Source organism: Myxine glutinosa, chromosome 6 (assembly GCF_964187855.1).
Source record: "Myxine glutinosa chromosome 6, kmMyxGlut1.1, whole genome shotgun sequence".
Lineage (NCBI taxonomy): Eukaryota > Metazoa > Chordata > Myxini > Myxiniformes > Myxinidae > Myxine > Myxine glutinosa.
The window spans coordinates 145,454,590-145,474,854 of record NC_136266.1 but is presented as its reverse complement, the minus strand read 5'-3'; the positions used below and the strand labels follow the sequence as shown (position 1 = coordinate 145,474,854).

At 46.9% G+C, this 20,265-nt stretch overlaps 1 protein-coding gene across 1 annotated transcript in view; it reads left to right on the top strand.

Moving 5' to 3' along the window:
- Positions 1-20,265, top strand: part of HPS3 (HPS3 biogenesis of lysosomal organelles complex 2 subunit 1) — a 125,621-nt gene that overhangs the window by 20,021 nt on the left and 85,335 nt on the right. Inside the window, exons 8-12 of the mRNA XM_068121263.2 lie at positions 2,659-2,740; positions 7,322-7,479; positions 7,663-7,753; positions 9,177-9,376; positions 9,453-9,645. Coding sequence (XP_067977364.2) covers positions 2,659-2,740; positions 7,322-7,479; positions 7,663-7,753; positions 9,177-9,376; positions 9,453-9,645 — 724 coding nt within the window. The remainder of the gene's footprint in view (positions 1-2,658; positions 2,741-7,321; positions 7,480-7,662; positions 7,754-9,176; positions 9,377-9,452; positions 9,646-20,265) is intronic.

Below are 20,265 nucleotides of genomic sequence, written 5' to 3'. Positions count from 1 at the left end.
GTTGGAGCAGGAATTTTGAATTTGTTCAGGGTGCCGGCTTTAACTTGCGTACACTTCATGAAGAGGACGCCGTGGGATCCTTAACATCCACTGACTAATGCCTGCAGACGGGATGCACATTTTGACGTACGTCCAAGGGACCGAGCCTACATTGGTGTCTATTCCACAAAATTGGGACCGAGCCTTTGCTCTCTCAAACATCCGACCCTTCCAAGCAACTCCAGGATGCATGCGTTCTTCAAGTAACCCTCTCCTGGCTAAACTTCGAAAATCCACTTTGACTGCACACCACAACTCCTTTGTTCCTCCCTTTCCCCGTCTATGGTATCGCCTTCCACAGGCCGTTCTTTCCCACTCTTCCCTCCAGAGCTCCAAGCTGGCAGTCCACTGCCACCTCATGTCACGACCAGACTTGGGTCATATTGGTTAGAGGACGGCTCTGAGTCTGGTAGGTCACTGGTTCGGATGACGGCCGAGTCTTACCAAAGATTTTATAAATGGTACATGCTGCATCCTTGTTTGACGCTCAGCATTTACAAAGGATAAAGCACAGCCAAACGGCTATAGGTTGACAACCTTTGTGCAGGCTTGATGTGCTTAATGGCGGCCTCTTGTGCCCAAGTTCCTTGTAAGTGAACTCCTATTATTATTATCATTACTATTGTTATTAACATTATATCCCTACCCATGATCTTTATTTCCCCTATTAACCCTTCTGAACCCAATCCCCTTACTTGATGATTTCAGTGTTTCATCCACTTATCTCACTCTCTCTCTCTCTCTCTCTCTCTCTCTCTCTCTCTCTCTCTCTCTCTCTCTCTCTCTCTTTCTCTTTCTCTCTCTCTCTGCTCTGCCACCGCCTCAGATTCCGTGCATAATATTCCTCGCTGAAATGCGCTGAGGTAAAAATATGGGAAAAAAATATTATGAAATATTTTTTTTTAGGTCAGCCATGTTCTTCCCAGGCTCAATGGCCATGTCTATGCCAAATATCAAGCACGTGAGCCTCTCCGTTTAGGAGTCTATCGGTAACATTACACACACACACACACACAAACTGTGTTTTATATTGTTACGAAACGCGGTTAAGGATGGTATGTTTGCCGAGCGGAGGCTCCGCGACCGAACAGTTGTTCCCCGACTAAACCCGATTCACCCAGACGTTGGCCGTATCGCGCCACAGATATTCAATGGGGAAAAGACTAAGACGACGAATGCAAAGAGGAAGAAGAAGACGTACAGAAGAGTAACGGGGTTTATTATTATTTACACACACATAAGCAAAAAGAGCAGTCACGATTATTTACAGGTGACATGAAAACGCAGGTGACACAGTGAAAATTACTAGCTTATACAGACTTAGTTTACTACCCAGGACAGCACGAACAAAACAAACTCACGTACGCAAATGGATGGAAGGGTAGGAATCGTTTGGAGGGATGAGCAGGTGGGATCACAGGGCACAGCGAGCAGGTCCACTCCGGGCCGGAAGCGAGGAGCCGGCAGCTCCTTGTATTTGGCTTTACAGCGCACGCCGGCAGGGTCACTCGGCGGGTTGAAACGGGGCTGGTTGAAGCGGCTCTTTGTCAAAGGCTTTTCGTATCTCTCACGCAACTCCGGTGCAACTCTGAACTCTCTCCCGGTGGACTGCCAACCCTCTTACGCACCTGGACTCATCTGCCGTATCTCTCGTCTCGCTTGTCCCAGCGATTGTCGCACCCTTCTGTCCAAACCTTCAGCGCGGGTCTGACATGCCCTCTTCGGTTTCGGTACCGCCCTCCCCCCCGTGCTCTGTTTCGTGACCTTGTATGGTAATCCCACGGGCTTGTCTCCTTGTTTGGGCATGGCGCTGACGGCACGCCCCTCGTGGCGAGCCACGGGCTTGTTTCCTTATTTGGGCATGGGGCTGAACAGCCCCGCCCTTCGTGGCGCGCCCTGGGCTTGCCTCTCCCGGGCGACCCCGCCCCTCCTGTTCAAACAGAGCACGGAGCACATATTCACTATAGCAGCGAAATGAGAGGGCGTGCACCCCACGCTTGTGAACTGCTTTACCCGCAGATGGAGAGTTTGGCTGGGAAATGGAAGTATTGAAGGGGAGCTATTCTTAATTAATTCGGTGCAATGGAGTATTATTCTAATGGAAGACAAGGCCTTACTCTAAAACACATAATAAGATATAAGCTACTGAACAAGGGTTTTATCGGGTCCTTCAATGTGGTGTTTCATGGAATTAACTACCGAGACGCCCTTTTTACCTTTACACAACGCTGGAGGCAGGAGGGGCCATATTCAAACAATGTTCATCACCATTTCCAATATAATACAACACAATCAAAAAAATGCAATCCTCATATCCGCAATAATATATATAGATTACTTTTCATACAAAATCTCTAAATACATTTACATCCTGAAAGAAAAATTCCAACATTATCCTCTTGTCATGCTAACTATTTTCCCAATATTAAGAGCTCGGAACATTTGGTTCAGAGAAGGATATCAGGATAGTCACATGAATGTGGAGCTGATGTGAAGTTAGTTTCTCAGCTCTAATGACCAAGAAGTTGATTAAGTTGTCTTAGCATTTCCATTTGATGCATTTGAAAGTCCTCTTGTATGCCCTCATCCAACTCTCGGATCGCATGCGTGTGTTTGTAGCTGTACGTTGGAATGCTACACCATCCGAGGCATTGCCATGGCAATCCGACGGGCTGATCCTGTCGTTGATGGCATCAACACGGTAACTGTTTTCATGCTATTCACAACGTGCTCTTGAATTCATCGAATACAAGTCATGAGTGTTATGATCTCCGTCAGGAGAAATAATTCTGTGTGAAAAGGTATATTTTCACCTTATTTAACGGAAGGATGAGGCTTTCGGAAGAAGAAGAATGAAATTTCTGATGAAAAAATTGACCGAGTGCTCAACACTGACCAACTACCAAAAACAATAAAAGAGTCTGTGTGTCTCCTCTATAACTCCAAAACCGTGAAACCTATTTGGCCCGAAACTTTGCCTGCATACAAAGGGAGTGAATGAATGAAAACTGTATCTGATAAACAAAACCAAAAATGAATGCTATTCTCCATTGTAAAAACTGATCGATGGATCAAAGTACAAAGTTTAGGCCTCACACACCTGTGGTGCGACCCTGCGGTGTCTCGATGTCATCCGGTCCGCCCATGGAAAATATTGTGCTATTTCTTTATGGCGTAGCCCATAGTGCAAAGCCGTCTCGAACAGTGTATGTATGTATGTATGTATGTATGTATGTATGTATGTATGTATGTATGTATGTATGTCCCCTCAAACGTACACCAATCAGAGCTGAGGATCTGGTCACATGACAGGATTATGTCTGATTATGTGATTATGATGTGATTATGTCTGATGTCATTACGGCGGCTGACTCTCCACGCTCCGCCATTTTGATTTATATGCCGTTCATGCTGAACATATAGTCGAACCTATCATATATCATAATCACCATGATCGACCTTTACGTTTTTCATTCAGTGTGAAACACAAACAAACCGATTGTTAAAATGACCATGAAATATCGAAAGCATCGGCACTATGTCTCTTCCAACAATACAGTACGTATAGGCCTTAGGCTTTATGCCTACACTTTGGACCGCTTCGGACAAATTAAGCACAGTTTTCTGAATACAGTCGTGTATCGTTTCAGTAGTATCGTTTTGGTAATAATAATAATAATAATAATAATAATATCGTAAATATGACCATAACACTTTAATCCCAATGTCATGAATACAAAGTTGATGATTGAAGCGGTGTATGGTTCATGATTCCATGATCAGCGGTGTGCGGACTAACAACCGTGGAAGTAAGGAATTGGCCTCGGTTTTTTGATAGCTTGTTATTAACCCAATCCTTGTGGGGTATATAGATTACAGTAGATCTTCCCTCAGTTCTGTAAGTAAAACTTACCTCATGGATATAATTTTTGGCTCCATCTCCCAATTCAGAAGAATCACTTTTCAAAAAATTTTTTTTATCAGATCTGGATCCGGATCTTCACCGACATTGAATCAATTTGTCACACACCCAATGGGTCCACCAAGTTTCGTCCAAATCCATCCATAACTTTTTGAGATATCCTGCTCACAGACAAACATACATACAGGGGTGAAAACATAACCTTCGTCCACCTTAGGTGGCAGAGGTAGTAATATGAAGAAACACAGGTGAATTTGGTGTGTCCTTTGTGACCAATGGTTTAGTCATGGCGGGAATAGGAAGACATTTGCATACAAATGCTAAATATGCAGAATACATGTGAGAAAATGCTTGAAAAATGTTTTACGGAATAGCTGAGTGACAGATGGGTGATGTTGAAATTTTGATGGAACAGAGGAAGTTGGCGTGCAAGGAAGGATCAATAAATTGGGAACGGCCGAACACACAGGAGGCACAAGTAGTGACACACAGGTGGGACCAGAGGATCAAGGTGGCTGAGTTGACAAGGAACAGGTGTGCAGACAGAATAAGGTGATGAGCAGTAAATGTGGATGACTGCAGTTGGACAGCAGAGGAGATTTGGTGAGAATAGCAACGATAACAGAACAGATAACAGAATAGAGGGTAACATGAGATGGCGATGACTCACAATTTTAAGAGCAGAGATAAGTATGCAACTCGACGGACTCTGGGAGGCAATTCCACATTTGAGAGAAGAGGAGGACAAGAATCGTGGAGGAAACCGGCTAGCTAGGATTTGGGGTTTGGGTAACAAGATATGGGTTGGTCTAAGGAGCTGGACTGGTGAGGTCCAAAGAGCTGAGAGTGCAGGTGGGCCGAGACCAGGAAAGAGGCGATAGAAAATGTCTAGGCCACTGACCACCTTGTAGGTGCAGATCCAGGTCCAGATCCGGCCTATCAATGGGATACAACATGCAACCTGGGATACAACACGCAAATTGTTCAGCCTGGTGGAGGTATGCGCTCTCCCGAGTACCATTCTGGTTTTCGCTGTTTTAGGTGTGCCTGTGTAATTAAAACTAGAATATAAAACCCGTCGCTTCGCTGACGGAAATACCAATCTATGCTGCGGTGGCTAATCTATGGGGGAAGAAAAAAAAAGGATTCCTGGGAGATCCTGCTCTCCGTGCAGGGATAACCAACAGTATGTTGGCATTTGTAGTTTTGACACGCGTGTCCATGTACCCATATAAAAAAATAGGTTTTTAATCCCGGGAGTTACCCGAAAGTTACCCGGAGTTACCCTGGATCACAAACACTCCCGGGAGTTACAGCTAACTAAGGATTTTCATATCAGCTAACTGAATTCAACCACCAATTACTTTGAGGTCAACATTGGCCAGATTTCTAAAATTGTCAATTTTCAAATTGTGAGGTCAAAAGGATGCTCTATGAGTGCCATCCTACTTTGTTCTCTTTTGCCAAGTGTCGCTCTGTGAGTGATTTTTCAGTCTGTCTGTCTCGTCTGTCAATCGCCTACAGGTCACAATTTTAAATTAATCTTTACAAAACTTCGCCAAATGGTAGAGTTGGTCATTAGGAAGAAGCTTATTGTGTTTGAGGTCAAAAGGTCAACATAGGCCAAAGGTAAACAACTTATTTTAGGGATTTCGCAAGTATTGTGCCAGGTATGACTTATTTATTGTTTCTGCATTTGTTTAATTTGCATCGCCTTTATCCTCAAACTATTGGGTTTTTTATAAACTCGACTGCCGTCCAGTTGAGTTCATCACATACTGAACCCTCCAGCGTCCGTCGTCTGTCGTCGTCGTCGTCTGTCGTCCGTTAACTTTTCGACGTTAACGCTCCAGCGTCCACAAATATTAACCGATTCTGATCAAACTTGACATGCAGCATCCTTACACCAAGGACCAGGTTGGTATTACATTTCAGCCCGATCCGTTGAAAAATGGCGGACTTAGGCGACCATTTTGCTTTTGGTCATGAAAACGACGTTGACACTCGTGTCCACAAATATTAACCGATTCTGATCAAACTTGACATGCAGCATCCTTACACCAAGGACCAGGTTGGTATTACATTTCAGCCCGATCCGTTGAAAAATGGCGGACTTAGGCGACCATTTTGCTTTTGGTCATGAAAACGACGTTGACACTCGTGTCCACAAATATTAACAGATTTTGATCAAACTTAGGATGTTTAACCCTTACCACACAAGGTTGGTTGCTATTGCATTCCAACCTGATCCATCACAAAATGGCCGCCATAGGCCGCCATATTGTTTTCAGCTCCGAAACGACGTTAATATTCATGGATTTTGATCAAACCTTGTTGGCTTTTCATTTAAGTCAAATCTAGTACAGACAACTGACCTACTTTAAAGTTGTCCAGTCAGTTCAGTTGAGTTCTGCTTCCCTGGAAGCTCTAGTTTACAAGAGGAAGTACTGAAAGTGTAACTTCCTAATGAAGTAAAAACACAAACGGAGATGAGGGACACATGCACGACAAAGAAAGAGAACAATTACATTCACAGAAGGCTCCAAATACTTTCTACGGCAAAAAGTGAAATCGGGAAATGGGTAAAAGCAAGCATTGGTAAAAATATAATTGGGTAAAAGCATAATATAATGACTTGTGGTTTGAGGTTCTGCATGGGGAGTTATTGCCGTTTGTCAATGTTCTGGTTTCATTCCCGAATGTTACAATTCGATTGGTGAGTCGTTCCACTTGACATCTCAAGCTCACAGGTCTATCGCTCGGCATCACAATAACTATGGTGGGCAGCACAACAGCCCTTACAACAACCTGTTCTTGTAGTCTTCGCACAAAGCTGATCACGCTCTTCACCACTAGGGGGCACAACCAAGCCACACCCTAAAAGCTAAAGAGACAGAATAGTTTGTGTGGTCGTCTGGAAGATTACTTTAAAAAGTCTTATAGAAACAGAACTGCACAGTGGACAGACAGGATGGCAACATATTGCAGCTGATAGGATAGCCAGGCCTTGAGCAATTGGCAGGAGGTCAAAGGTGAATCGGTGCTAGAAAGCCGTTTGTCAAGAGTGGTTGAAAAACGAGCACAACCACACGTGGCCCAGCACGAGCACAAGGCCACTCGGCCCCCCAGCTCGAGCAAGTGTGCACACATACCTGCCCTACCTTCCCCAGCCACCTGCATCAATCGACATTATCCTGTTTGTTTGTTTTCTCAACTTGTCATCTGGGACTGTGTTATTGTTATTCTGTGAGTAAAATAAAAGTTAAAGATCCCTATATCCAATCACAGTTTTACTTGTTCTCTGCTCATGCAAATACCTCGTGCTATTTACCTTTTGCTTCACACGCTCCTCTCTGCAAGGCGTGCCCAGATCCTGGCTTGGAAGTGTGCTCGCTGCGGCTCCAGAATTTCATCGGCCCACAGGCCATTTGTGCCACCGCCCGTAATGTCCTGCTCCTCACACGGGCAGACACGGCGGAAACAGTCAGCTTTACAACAGGCCATACCTCACCTAGTGGGTATGCCATTCCTATTTTTTATAACACCACTTTCGTTAAATACCATGACTCATGCACTCAGTCAATACAAGTGATTTTATCCCAGTGAGTGCCAGAGTGGTTGCTATGTGCTTTGCCAGCCAATGTTGACCTGCTCTCTTACCCATCACCCCATCTCTCCTTCCACCACCCTAACCCCCACAGTATGGCAAGAATCAACGACAGAACAACCATCCAAAGTTGGAATATGTATGCACTGGAGCTTGCACCACCATTACACCTCTACCATGAACTGGTAACAAATTGCCGTTCAATCTTTTGCTGAACGATATGAAACTTATTGTAGACTTTGATTAAGTTTTTAAAAGAGGAGAATCTTCTTATCACTGGGGAAGAAGGGATCGGGGAGGGGGGGGGGGGGCTCAGGAGGACGATCGGGACGATTATGAAACAGAAAAACTATGTGAAGATACAGTATACTATAATATTGTTACGTTGGAGAGGGTACGTGTTAAGTAGATGACAAGTTAGCGTGGCCATGTATTCACGTATGCTAGACCATTTTCTATAAGTAGGGACCTGTTTGAGTGAAGTTGTCTCATTATGTCTGCCGTGAGAAGGGCAGAGTTGATATAGGCATTAGGTCAGGAAGCGTTATTCGTTTTTGTTCTTTCTGTGAACCGGGCAAGGTAAGGAGATGGGTGGATTTTACATGTGGATGGAGCCCCTCCCCTCTGCCCCCCCCCCCTCCCTCGTGGATCCAACATCACATGCACAACTACACACGGCCCAGCACGAGCCCTTGCTATGTTGACTGACACGGATATTGGTTGGATTTCCAGGCAACCACTATTTTAGTATTGACCCTAACTTTTTATCACGCTTTTGTTATTTTGCCTTTCTGTGCCTCCGCCGGCGAAGTTTCCATTATATTTTTGGGTTGTCTGTCCGGCTGTCCATGCGTCCATCCGTCTGTGCATCCATCCGCACGTCCGTGATAGGCTTTCATTACTGTGATAACTTGAGAATGGCCTAATGGATCCAAGTTAAACTTGGTACAGATGTGTATTATGATGTAAAGATAAACGTATTAGATTATGGGGTCAAGAGGTTAAAGGCCATGCCAGGTAAAAATGTGATACTTGACAACAGTTGAAGGGATTTAAATCAAACTTGGTACAGGTGTGTGTAATAATGCAATAATGTGGGCGGAGGCACATCAGTCGACATCCCGACGTCAGAGTGCCGTTCTAGTTTTTCTTTAATATACAGTATTTCAAAATTCCAGATATGGTGGTGTTATGATTGCAGCGTCCGCTCTGAGTCTTGAAGGTCAGTGGTTCAAATCCAGGATGTCTTACCAAAGACTTTTAAAATGGTACGTGCTGCTTCCTTGCTTGACGCTCAGCATTTATGAGGATAGAGCACAGACAGTGAACGCTGTGAAGTCAATGGTAAACCACAATTATAACCATTGCCAAGAAACTGCTTTGGCAGCTCCAATGACATGTAAAGAGTATGGTACATCAAAATATAAAAATAATAATATGCCAGGTAAGGAGATATGCCATCTCCCAGTTTGAAGCAAAAGTTTCACTACATTTGCCTTCCTAATAAAATATATGGCCGGGCCCTATAGAGGAATATGGCACCAGTGCTAAGTGGTGAATGTTGGTAATTCAGGTGTTTACAAGTATTTGTTTTCCCTTCACCCACAGATTGAGTACATGAGTCAGTTCAAGTATGTGAGCCCAGAATCGAGCATGCACTTGTTGAGCGAAGGCCATCTTTTACTGCGAGTTGCTCTGTGGAGGGACAATCATCCATTATCTGCCTCATCCAACTCGTGCTCGGATGACGCTGACCTCTCGGTGGCCTTTCGTGACAGCTGTGCCCGCTTTGGAGACCTTTACTGCTGGTATAACTCCCTGTTTAAAACTGCTGCGAGTGAGGCCTTATCATGTATTAAAGTAATGTCATGTTATATTTTTCAGTCACGGTGTGGAGGATTGGTACCTCGCTTTACCCTACTACAAGATGGCGGGATTTCACATTGCAGACATTCTGGCCAGAAATAAGTCTTCGCTGCAGTTTGACGAACTAACCAGCCTGCCTCTCAGGAAGGGCCTTCTGCGCTGCCTTTATCATTTCACCCTGCAAGAATCGTCAACCGACAGCCTGCAACAAGTATGGAACAATCGTGTCAGGGGGCTTGACACTCTCGTTGAAAACGTGATTTACACGCTCAAAATTCTATTAACCCTCTCGTGTGGCGGGACCAGAAGTTATTGACAATTATTAGGTTTCCATCTACCGTGGCTATACTCTGTACAACAAGAGCAAGTAAAATAAATAATGATAACATGTAATATATCTAGAACCTTTTTGGTGGCGACCCTGAAAACAATCTTATCCTGGCCTGGCGACCCTAAACGATGTACATGAAGTGTTAATGACCTATCATTTTGATACATTGTGTTTATTCATATAGTTTTATTGAATTAATTACCAACACATAATGATTGATTTTCAAAGAGTTTTTAATTGGACAAAATGAAAAACAAATTCACATTAAAATGAGACTTTATTACACGAAAATTTTCTCAGTGGCTCCCGTGATGCTGCTTCATTTTTTGGGTAAATTCCTCCAAGTTTGGTTTGATGTTGATGGACAGAGCGCAACGCAAGAAGTCATGCTGAGGATCCATGCGGTTCCTTGCTTTAGTCTTGATTGCAACAAGACCTGAAAATCCTTGTTCACAGAGATATATTGTTGGAAAAAGGAGAAGAGCTTTTTCAGCCTCCCGAGTCGGATCCCGAGGGCTTATCCTCAAATTGGGTCCAAAACCTCGAATACGGGAGCTTTTCAAAGCGTTGCTTCTGCACTTTATTTTCCTGGAGTTCTAGAAGTTCTTCTTGAAATCCCGGAATATCTTTTCCGACTTCACTGACGGCCACAGCGCAAAGCACGGGTACCTCGCAAGTATATATATATATATATATATATATATATATATATATATATATATATATATATATATATATATATATATATATAAATAATTATATATATATATATTGTTACGGACACGACTTAAGATGTTGCTTGACCGAGCGGAATGGCCGCCGTGTTCGCACAGTTTACCCGATTCTTCCCCAACTCACCCGATTCCACTCGAACGTTGACCAAATCGCGCTATGCTAAATCAATGAAGGAAAGGACACAACGGCTGGGATTAATGCAACGACACAAGGGGTACAGTTCTCAAGACCTCCGGAGGAGGATATAATTGGTGATGCAGAAACGGGTAGATTACACGGTAAGAGGTAAAGCACAGAAAGATGGGCACTTAGACACAGTCTTATCTAGCCCCGACAGACCACAGACAAACGGGACAAGACTGACTTACACGGGGATTGATGGCAGGGAAGGACACGCAGTCGATAGCTCAAGGTGCACCTTGGCTCAGGGACAGGATACAGCTCGGTCCAGTCCAGAGATGCGGGGAGGTATCGCAGCGCTCGGTTGGTGGCGTCTCCTCTCTCCAAGCTGGGGGCGCATCTGACGTCACCTCCCTCTTCCTGCGCATGTTCAGCGGGGAGTGACACGCCCTCGGTTCGTGGGCTCCGCCCCAGATGTAATCGGTCCGCCGCTTCCATTGGGTGCGGGGGGTTACCGGGCTCCGCCCTTGACGAGGAGCTGACAGCGAGCCCCTGCGTGGTAACCCCGTCGGAGCACATGTTCAATGGCGGCTAACCAAGCCGGAGTGAGGACGCACACTCCCCGCGCCGCCGCCGCTGTTGTTGTTGTTGTTGTTGTATCATGAGGAAGAGCTGCGGGGAGGTATTGGGAGATCCTAAACTTTCTAACGGTGCCATACAATCACATTCTGGTGCAACGAAGAGTCAGAATTAATGGAAACGAGTCCTTAACTGACATAGACTAAGAATAACTAGCAAGATGTCCTATAGTTGTCTACGTGAGATGCGGTGAACCTGGATGCGACATTTAATGGGGGAAATAGGGGAAGGTCGGGGCTACAGAGTGTTGTTTACAGACAATGGGACTAGGGAATGGGGGATTGGGGATAGTTGGGAAGTATTGGGGAAATAGGGGAATATTTACAAGCGGATATGGATGGAGGCCAAATCCCATATCCGCAACATTGCACCCTTCTCTACCTCGGGGCGTCCCGACCCGATGAATTTTTACCTACGTTAGTGTGGCACTCAGATGTAGTTCCCTCTACTATTAACTCAACCCTGAGTGCGACAGTTTTACAGATGTTCACAAATGAGTAAATATGTCCCCCTGTGACGTTGCACCCTTCTCCTCACAGAAACACACCCACAGGATAACCGAATCGCGGAAAGAATCCTCAAACTAAACATACAGCCGGTAGGGAGCATTATTTACACAAGACTACACTGATATTTACACTACGATCCAGGACCTGTTTTTGGAGGAACACATGCAGATGTTATGCATAGAGAGAGCACGCATGCCAGCATCGATACACCAACCCACGAGTGCCCTGTGGCCTTACGGCCTTTAATAATGTGCAGAGCACCCCATCCAAGCACCAAAAGCACCACCCTTATTCATACAGTCAGCACCATCCGGTGCACCAATAAAGTGTTCAATAATCACCGGTGGTGTCACAGCCGGCCGATGTTCTGCCGCTGGTCTTGCCTTGGAGCCCACTTGGTGTTCTGGCTTCCTTCAAAAATAAAGAAAGGCGCCAACCGCGTCCATTTCTAAATTGTGGCCGTCAGGGGGGCCAACTATAAGTGGTTCACCTGTATGGCATAGGTGCCACGTTGACCCATAGGTCCATCCACGGGTGGTGCTTGCCCGCAAAAGAACTGCGGTCCATGGTGGGCGGCCACAAAAATTGCGGTCCATATGGTGTATCGATCCAGGCAGCAAGCAGCGAAAGTACAGGCCCACAACTGCGGAGCCAGCACCTCTCTCTCCTCTCTCTCTGCCCCAAAGCCAGATCCTCGGAGGTGGGAGACAAAAGAAGAAGACAAGTGAGTAAGGTGGTAAGGGCGCAAAAGTGCACGCAATACAAGGTGATGCACACTGGGGGCACATGGGAACCAGGTGAGACAGGTACGTTCCTACCGTACGCCCCCCCCCACCCCCACCAGGTAACCTACATTGCCCCTCCCTTACCCCTTACTGTATCCACAAAACACAACACTACCCATAAACATCTACTTTACAAATCAACAAACGTCCCTACTGTCTTCCCCGTTCCTCCCATAAACCAAATTCGTCTTCTCTCCCTCCTAACCAATCAAATTTGCCATTTCCAACTCTCATCACAATTTGCCATCTCCAACTCAACAGCAAAATTTGCCATCACCAATTCATCATCAGTCCCTCCTAAGGAGGGAGAGATGGAATCACCCCAATGTCTCATCCACGTCGTGATGCGTCTCACCAATCCACACAGCAATTCTCATTTCCTGCAACACAGAACAAAGAAAACACAGGTGTGGAGTCATCATCATCACCTCAGGTAAGTGGCTGCGTATGGTGCGACAGGTTCATCAATCCTAACTATTTCCTAAATGACTTTAACAACTTTACATTACCCGGGGTCTTTCTCCTGCCAAACCATTGGCCAACTTACACTATGGGTTCTAAAAACCAATTCCCATTGACCAAACTGTGGTGCCTCTCAATTTGGGGTCTCACCTCCCCCGATTCATCTCCCGGTGCCCTCGCACAATTTCTGGGCTGTGACGTGTAGCTCTCCCAGCAGGTCTACCCACCTGCACACCTCCACCACTGTAGTTGCCACCCGAGCTTACCTGCTCCTCACCCTAACCTAACTAACTGGGGAAGGCCCTTTCACACTCTCACCCCCTCAGTGCCCTCTCTGGCACGGGCTGCCCGATCCACTCCCGGGATCCTCAGGCACCCACTGACACTAACGGCTCCCAGAGCCCACCTGCGGCCTCACCTGGCCGACATCCTCACAGTGGTGGAGTGCCCAAACCAACTACACACACTAACAGGCTACACGCCCAGCCATTTCCACAACACTAATGCACCCATCCACAATACCATTCTGCAACCGCACCACAAATGCCAATATCCAACCACAATTTACCTATACCCTCTACCTAACACTTACACTACCCGCCCCGGGTATCCGTGATGGGGGTCCACTCTTCCCCCATTCACACCTTCGCACCATGCACACCACTCCGTACCACTTACTCCAACTCTCTCCACACCACCTTTACTTGCACACCTGTGCTCTCACACCTGGTGCCACCTGCACCCTTCTCTCCCCAAGCGCATTCGCGCTGATCCACAACACTCACTACTCATACACTGCTCCATACACCTGTTCAGTTCTCACACAGCATCATCTCATCTAACTACTCCCCTCTGAAACTTGCGCTTCCCAGTCGTCCCTTTAAACTATTGCGCTCCCTCGTCATTATCATCCACACTAAACTACCTGCGTCCCCACTACAGGTATCAGTCACTATCTAACCTTAACGTCACCTAATGTCATCTTCTAGGTCCCTACACACAATATAACCTAACCCACCCGGGCTAGTTTTCACTGCCATACACCCCATAAACTAGTGCGCATTGGCCCCATCATGGGAAGGGTGGCAGGGATGCCACCCTTACCCACCGTCATACGGCGCGAGTGGGACCTTGTGGGACCACCTCGTATGCGAGTCGTTGCCCGCCTGCCGGACCCCGTGCGTCGCCCCTTGCGGGGTCAGCGCGGGGTCGAACCGGCCGGGCCCCCACAGTACATTACCCCCAAGGGGCTCTCGTGCCTCCCCTGTCCCTCTAACAACTACCCCTGTTGGTGTCGATGCATGGGTCACACTTCCGCAACCCGCTACCCATTCCATACCACCACAACCTTGCTCACCCACACCTCGCACCTCTCATTCCATACCCTCCGGACCAGCCATACACCTCACTCTTGGCCTCTCACGAACATCCGGGTCTATCTCGACCCCCAAGCTTATTAAATCACCTGGCGCATCATACGCACGACCATATTGGTCACCACTTACACCGGGTCCTCTTCCTCTTCGCTTCTCCTCCATCACCTGCGAATCCCTCATCCGGTTAATGAGCACATCATCACGATCCGAACACAGACTTTGGACCAATTCTTTTATCTCCTCTTTTATCTCTTTCTTATCCCCTCTCCGTCGCTTCTTAATTTCGCTCACCCCTTCTTCCACTTCTTCTAATTTCTGCTTCACCTCTTTTATTTCCCGGTACGTCTCCTCAAGCTCGTCCTCTAAGGCTACCTTGACCGTTTCCATGTGCGTCCTCACCTGCCGGTCCTTCGTCTCCATTACCTCTGTCACCTCGTCCAACCTCGTTGTCAGTCCCTCACGTACCATCTGACATTGCCTCTTCGTCGCTATCAAGTCGTCTTTTAGTTCTTTCTGTGTCGCTTTTAACCCTCCTAGTACTGCAGTGTTCCTTTGTACCTGCTCCACTAACTCAGTCTGTCCCACCGTCAGCTGTTCCACCTCCTGCGTCAACTCCTCTATACCACCTTGCAATTTTACAGTCCCCTTTCTCACCTCCTTCTCCATGCGCTCCTTACAGTGCCTCACCTCCTCGCGCACTCCTCCGCCCTCCTCACTCACACCTCTTCTGATCTCTTCTCCCATCACTTGCATCTCCTGCCCAGATGCCACCCTCATCTGCTCCATTTCCTCCCTGTGAGCATCCAGTTTGGTTTCTACCCCCATTCTGACCCCCTCTATCTGCTGCCCCATTTGTTTAACTTCCCTTTCCGCTTGGTCCCTCATGTCCCTCAATTTGCCTTCCATACTGTTTTCTAACCCCTCTAACCCCTTTTGCATCCCTTCCATTTGATTCTCTTGAGCGGCCATTCTGTTTTCTACCCCCATTAACCCCTCCTGTATTTCCCCTAATCTATTGTCTAATCTCTCTATTCTACTCCCTAACCCTCTGATCTGGGCCCCCATGTCCTCCCTCAATTTCTCGCTATTGGACCCCATGTCCTCCCTCAATTTCTCGCTATTAGACCCCATTTGGCCCTCCAATCGCTCACCCTGAGCCTCTATACTGTTTTTCAAACCTCCAATTTGGTCTCCCATTTGTCCCATAAGGGCCCTCATTTGCAGGAAAAAAAGGTTCGAATCCACCAACGGCGCCGCTACGGTCGCGGGCGCGGTCGCCGTGGCCATGTGCGAGGCGCCATTTTGCGAACCTGCCACCCTCACTGCTTCGCTCTCCTCTTGTCCCTCAATTTGGTCCTGGATCGACCCTGCCTCACTCTCCTCTACCGGAACCCAGCCGTCTTGATCTGCCATAGCGCGACTTTCAAAATTCGGGTTTTTATTTTTGTAAAACAAAATCAAATTTTGCCGTTAATAATTTCGAGCGCGTGAAGCGCGCTTCGGGTCCGATCTCACTCCTCGACATCAATTGTTACTGAAATAACACAATTGGTGTTCCAAAATTTGGGCCTAACAAATTTAGTCCCAGGTCCGAATCCAACTCCTGACAACCAATTGTTACGGACACGACTTAAGATGTTGCTTGACCGAGCGGAATGGCCGCCGTGTTCGCACAGTTTACCCGATTCTTCCCCAACTCACCCGATTCCACTCGAACGTTGACCAAATCGCGCTATGCTAAATCAATGAAGGAAAGGACACAACGGCTGGGATTAATGCAACGACACAAGGGGTACAGTTCTCAAGACCTCCGGAGGAGGATATAATTGGTAATGCAGAAACGGGTAGATTACACGGTAAGAGGTAAAGCACAGAAAGATGGGCACTTAGACACAGTCTTATCTATCCCCGACAGACCACAGACAAACGGGACAAGACTGACTTACACGGGGATTGATGGCAGGGAAGGACAGGCAGTCGATAGCTCAAGGTGCACCTTGGCTCAGGGACAGGATACAGCTCGGTCCAGTCCAGAGATGCGGGGAGGTATCGCAGCGCTCGGTTGGTGGCGTCTCCTCTCTCCAAGCTGGGGGCGCATCTGACGTCACCTCCCTCTTCCTGCGCATGTTCAGCGGGGAGTGATACGCCCTCGGTTCGTGGGCTCCGCCCCAGATGGAATCGGTCCGCCGCTTCCATTGGGTGCGGGGGGTTACCGGGCTCCGCCCTTGACGAGGAGCTGACAGCGAGCCCCTGCGTGGTAACCCCGTCGGAGCACATGTTCAATGGCGGCTAACCAAGCCGGAGTGAGGACGCACACTCCCCGCGCCGCCGCCGCTGTTGTTGTTGTTGTTGTTGTATCATGAGGAAGAGCTGCGGGGAGGTATTGGGAGGTCCTAAACTTTCTAACGGTGCCATACAATCACATTCTGGTGCAACGAAGAGTCAGAATTAATGGAAACGAGTCCTTAACTGACAGACTAAGAATAACTAGCAAGATGTCCTATAGTTGTCTCCGTGAGATGCGGTGAACCTGGATGCGACATTTAATGGGGGAAATAGGGGAAGGTCGGGGCTACAGAGTGTTGTTTACAGACAATGGGACTAGGGAATGGGGGATTGGGGATAGTTGGGAAGTATTGGGGAAATAGGGGAATATTTACAAGCGGATATGGATGGAGGCCAAATCCCATATCCGCAACAATATATATATATAATGGTATCTGTAATCTGGTTCTCATCAGTGGAGAACCGCCAGCAAGGTGCAGCAGCAGCTGTATGGGACACCTTGCTGGCGGTTCTCCACTGATGATATGGGAATCGCATAGTGACTGATATATATATATATATATATATATATATATATATATATACAGTGGAACCTTGACTTACGAGTTTAATTCGTTCTGTGACCGAGCTCGTAACTCAAATTGCTCGTTTCTCAAATCAAATTTCCCCATTAAAATGCATTGAAATGCTATTAATCCGTTCCAGCCCGCCAAAAACCACACCAATTTTTTTTTAAATATACAGTATATATAAAAATATCTCGCGCTTTATATTTCACCTGTATGCAGCATACAAGTTGGCAGGATGGCCTGGACTGGAGGTACGCACACTTGACTCTAAAGTCGAAACTGTCCAGCCTGGGTTTGAATCCCGACCCAGCTATAACCTGTCATGGGTGAATCACAGGCAGGGTGATTCATCAATGTGTGTACCGCTAAACTGGGCGCCCCGTTTGCGTCCCATTAGTTGTTGCATGTTAAGGATCTCACCGTGTCTTCCACAAAGAGAAGGCGAGCTATCGCCGGCACTCTGAACAAGTTGTGGCCTGGCATGCTCTTCTCCTCTGCCGTTATATACGTCCTCCTCGGCATCTTTTTCCAGAAGAGCCCTGTCTCGTCACAGTTGAAGATTTGCTGGGGGATGTATCGTTCGGCTTCTATCAGTTCGGCAAAAGTTATAATAAAATCTTCAGCTGCCTTCACATCCGCCTCACCAAGTCGACAACACGCACACCTCGCTCATGTTTTTCGACGATTGCGTGTTTTATATCCAAGCACATCATCCTCTTCTTCTTCTCAGTTATAATAAAATCTTCAGCTGCCTTCACATCCGCCTCACCAAGTCGACAACACGCACACCTCGCTCATGTTTTTCGACGATTGCGTGTTTTATATCCAAGCACATCATCCTCTTCTTCTTCTCAGTACCGTGTTTTCCACAAAGAGAAGGCGAGCTATCGCCGGCACTCTGAACAAGTTGACGGCAGAGATACTGTACTTGCACGGCAAGATAACCACGTGACCAGAACCCACCTGGTGGCGTAAACACAAAATAACCAACATGCGAAAACAAAAATGCAGCGCTATACGACAGAGATACTGTACTTGCACGGCAAGATAACCACGTGACCAGAACCCACCTGGTGGCGTAAACTCAAAATAACCAACATGCGAAAACAAAAATGCAGCGCTATACGACAGAGATACTGTACTTGCACGGCAAGATAACCACGTGACCAGAACCCACCTGGTGGCGTAAACTCAAAATAACCAACATGCGAAAACAAAAATGCAGCGCTATACGACAGAGATACTGTACTTGCACGGCAAGATAACCACATGACCAGAACCCACCTGGTGGCGTAAACTCAAAATAACCAACATGCGAAAACAAAAATGCAGCGCTATACGACAGAGATACTGTGCTTGCACGGCAAGATAACCACGTGACCGGGTGGCGAAAGCTCGTAACTCAGATCTCGGCTCGCATCTCAAAGCAATAAACCGCCCGAGCGACGGCTCGTATCTCGAAAAACTCGTAAGTTGGGGCACTCGTAAGTCAAGGTTCCACTGTATATATATATATATATATATATATATATATATATATATATATATATATATATATATATATATATATATAGATATAGATATAGATATATATATATATATATATATAAATAATAATAATAATAATAATAATTCATTTATTTTGTATAGCGCTTTTCATGAAGCCCAAAGGCGCTTTGACAGAGTGCAAAACATAATGCATAACAAAACATGAAAACAACAATTGCAAAAAGACAAGAATCAATAGGGAAATATTTAAAGCAAAAGGAGGGAGAAGGGGAAGTGATAGTCAGGGGTTAAATGCTGTGGGTTGAATGTTGAATGCAGTGCTGAACAGGTGGGTCTTGAGTGATGTTTTGAATGTGGTGAGTGAGGAGGAGTTTCTGATGGTGTGAGGTAGTGAGTTCCAGAGGGTGGGAGCAGCGATGGAGAAGGCCCTGTCCCCCCAGGATCTGAATTTGGTCCGGATGGGGGGGGGGGGGGGGTCAGGAGGTTGGTACCAGCAGAGCGGAGGTTGCGGGTGGGAGTGTGTCTGGAGAGGAGGTCAGCCAGATAGGATGGGGCCAGGTTATGGAGGGCTTTGTAGGTCAAGAGGAGGATTTTGTACTGGATTCTCTGGGAGATGGGGAGCCAGTGAAGCTTGTAAAGGACGGGGGTGATGTGGTCACGGGTCCGGGAATGGGTGAGTAGACGGGCAGCGGAGTTCTGAATGTATTGGAGTTTATTGGTGATTGTTGAGGGTGAACCATAGAGGAGGCTATTGCAGTAGTCCAGACGGGAGGTGATGAAGGCGTGGATGAGGGTTTCTGCAGCCGTGGAGGAGAGGGATAAGCGGAGACGGGCGATGTTTTTCAGGTGAAAGAAGGCTGTTTTTGTGATCTGTTTAGTGTATTTGTCGAAGGAGAGGGTTTGGTCAAAGATGACGCCAAGATTCCGGATGAGAGGGGAGGTGGATACTGGGATACCGTCGATGTTGAGGGCAAAGTTATGGGTGGATTTTGTGAGCGTTTTTGGGCCAATGATGATTATTTCAGATTTATCACAGTTAAGTTTGAGGAAGTTGATTTGAAGCCAGGATTTTATTTCAGAGATGCAGTTTGTCAGGATAGAGTGGGTGTCGGTGGAGACGGACTTGGTGGAGATGAAAAGCTGGATGTCATCGGCGAAGCAGTGGAATTGGAGACCATGACGGCGGATTAAGTGACCGAGGGGGGACAGGTAAAGGATGAAGAGGAGGGGGCCAAGAACTGAACCTTGGGGGACACCTTGGGGGAGGGGAGCAGTGGGGGATTTGCAGTTATTGATGGAGATGAACGCGTCTGTCAGAGAGGTATGATTTAATCCAAGAGAGGGCAGTGCCGGTAACGTTAAAGGTGGATTCAAGTCGGGTGAGGAGGATAGTGTGATCGATGGTGTCAAAGGCAGCGCTGAGGTCGAGGAGGACGAGAATGTTGAGGTTGCCAGCGTCAGAGGAGAGGAGAAGGTCGTTGGTGATTTTGAGGAGAGCAGTTTCAGTACT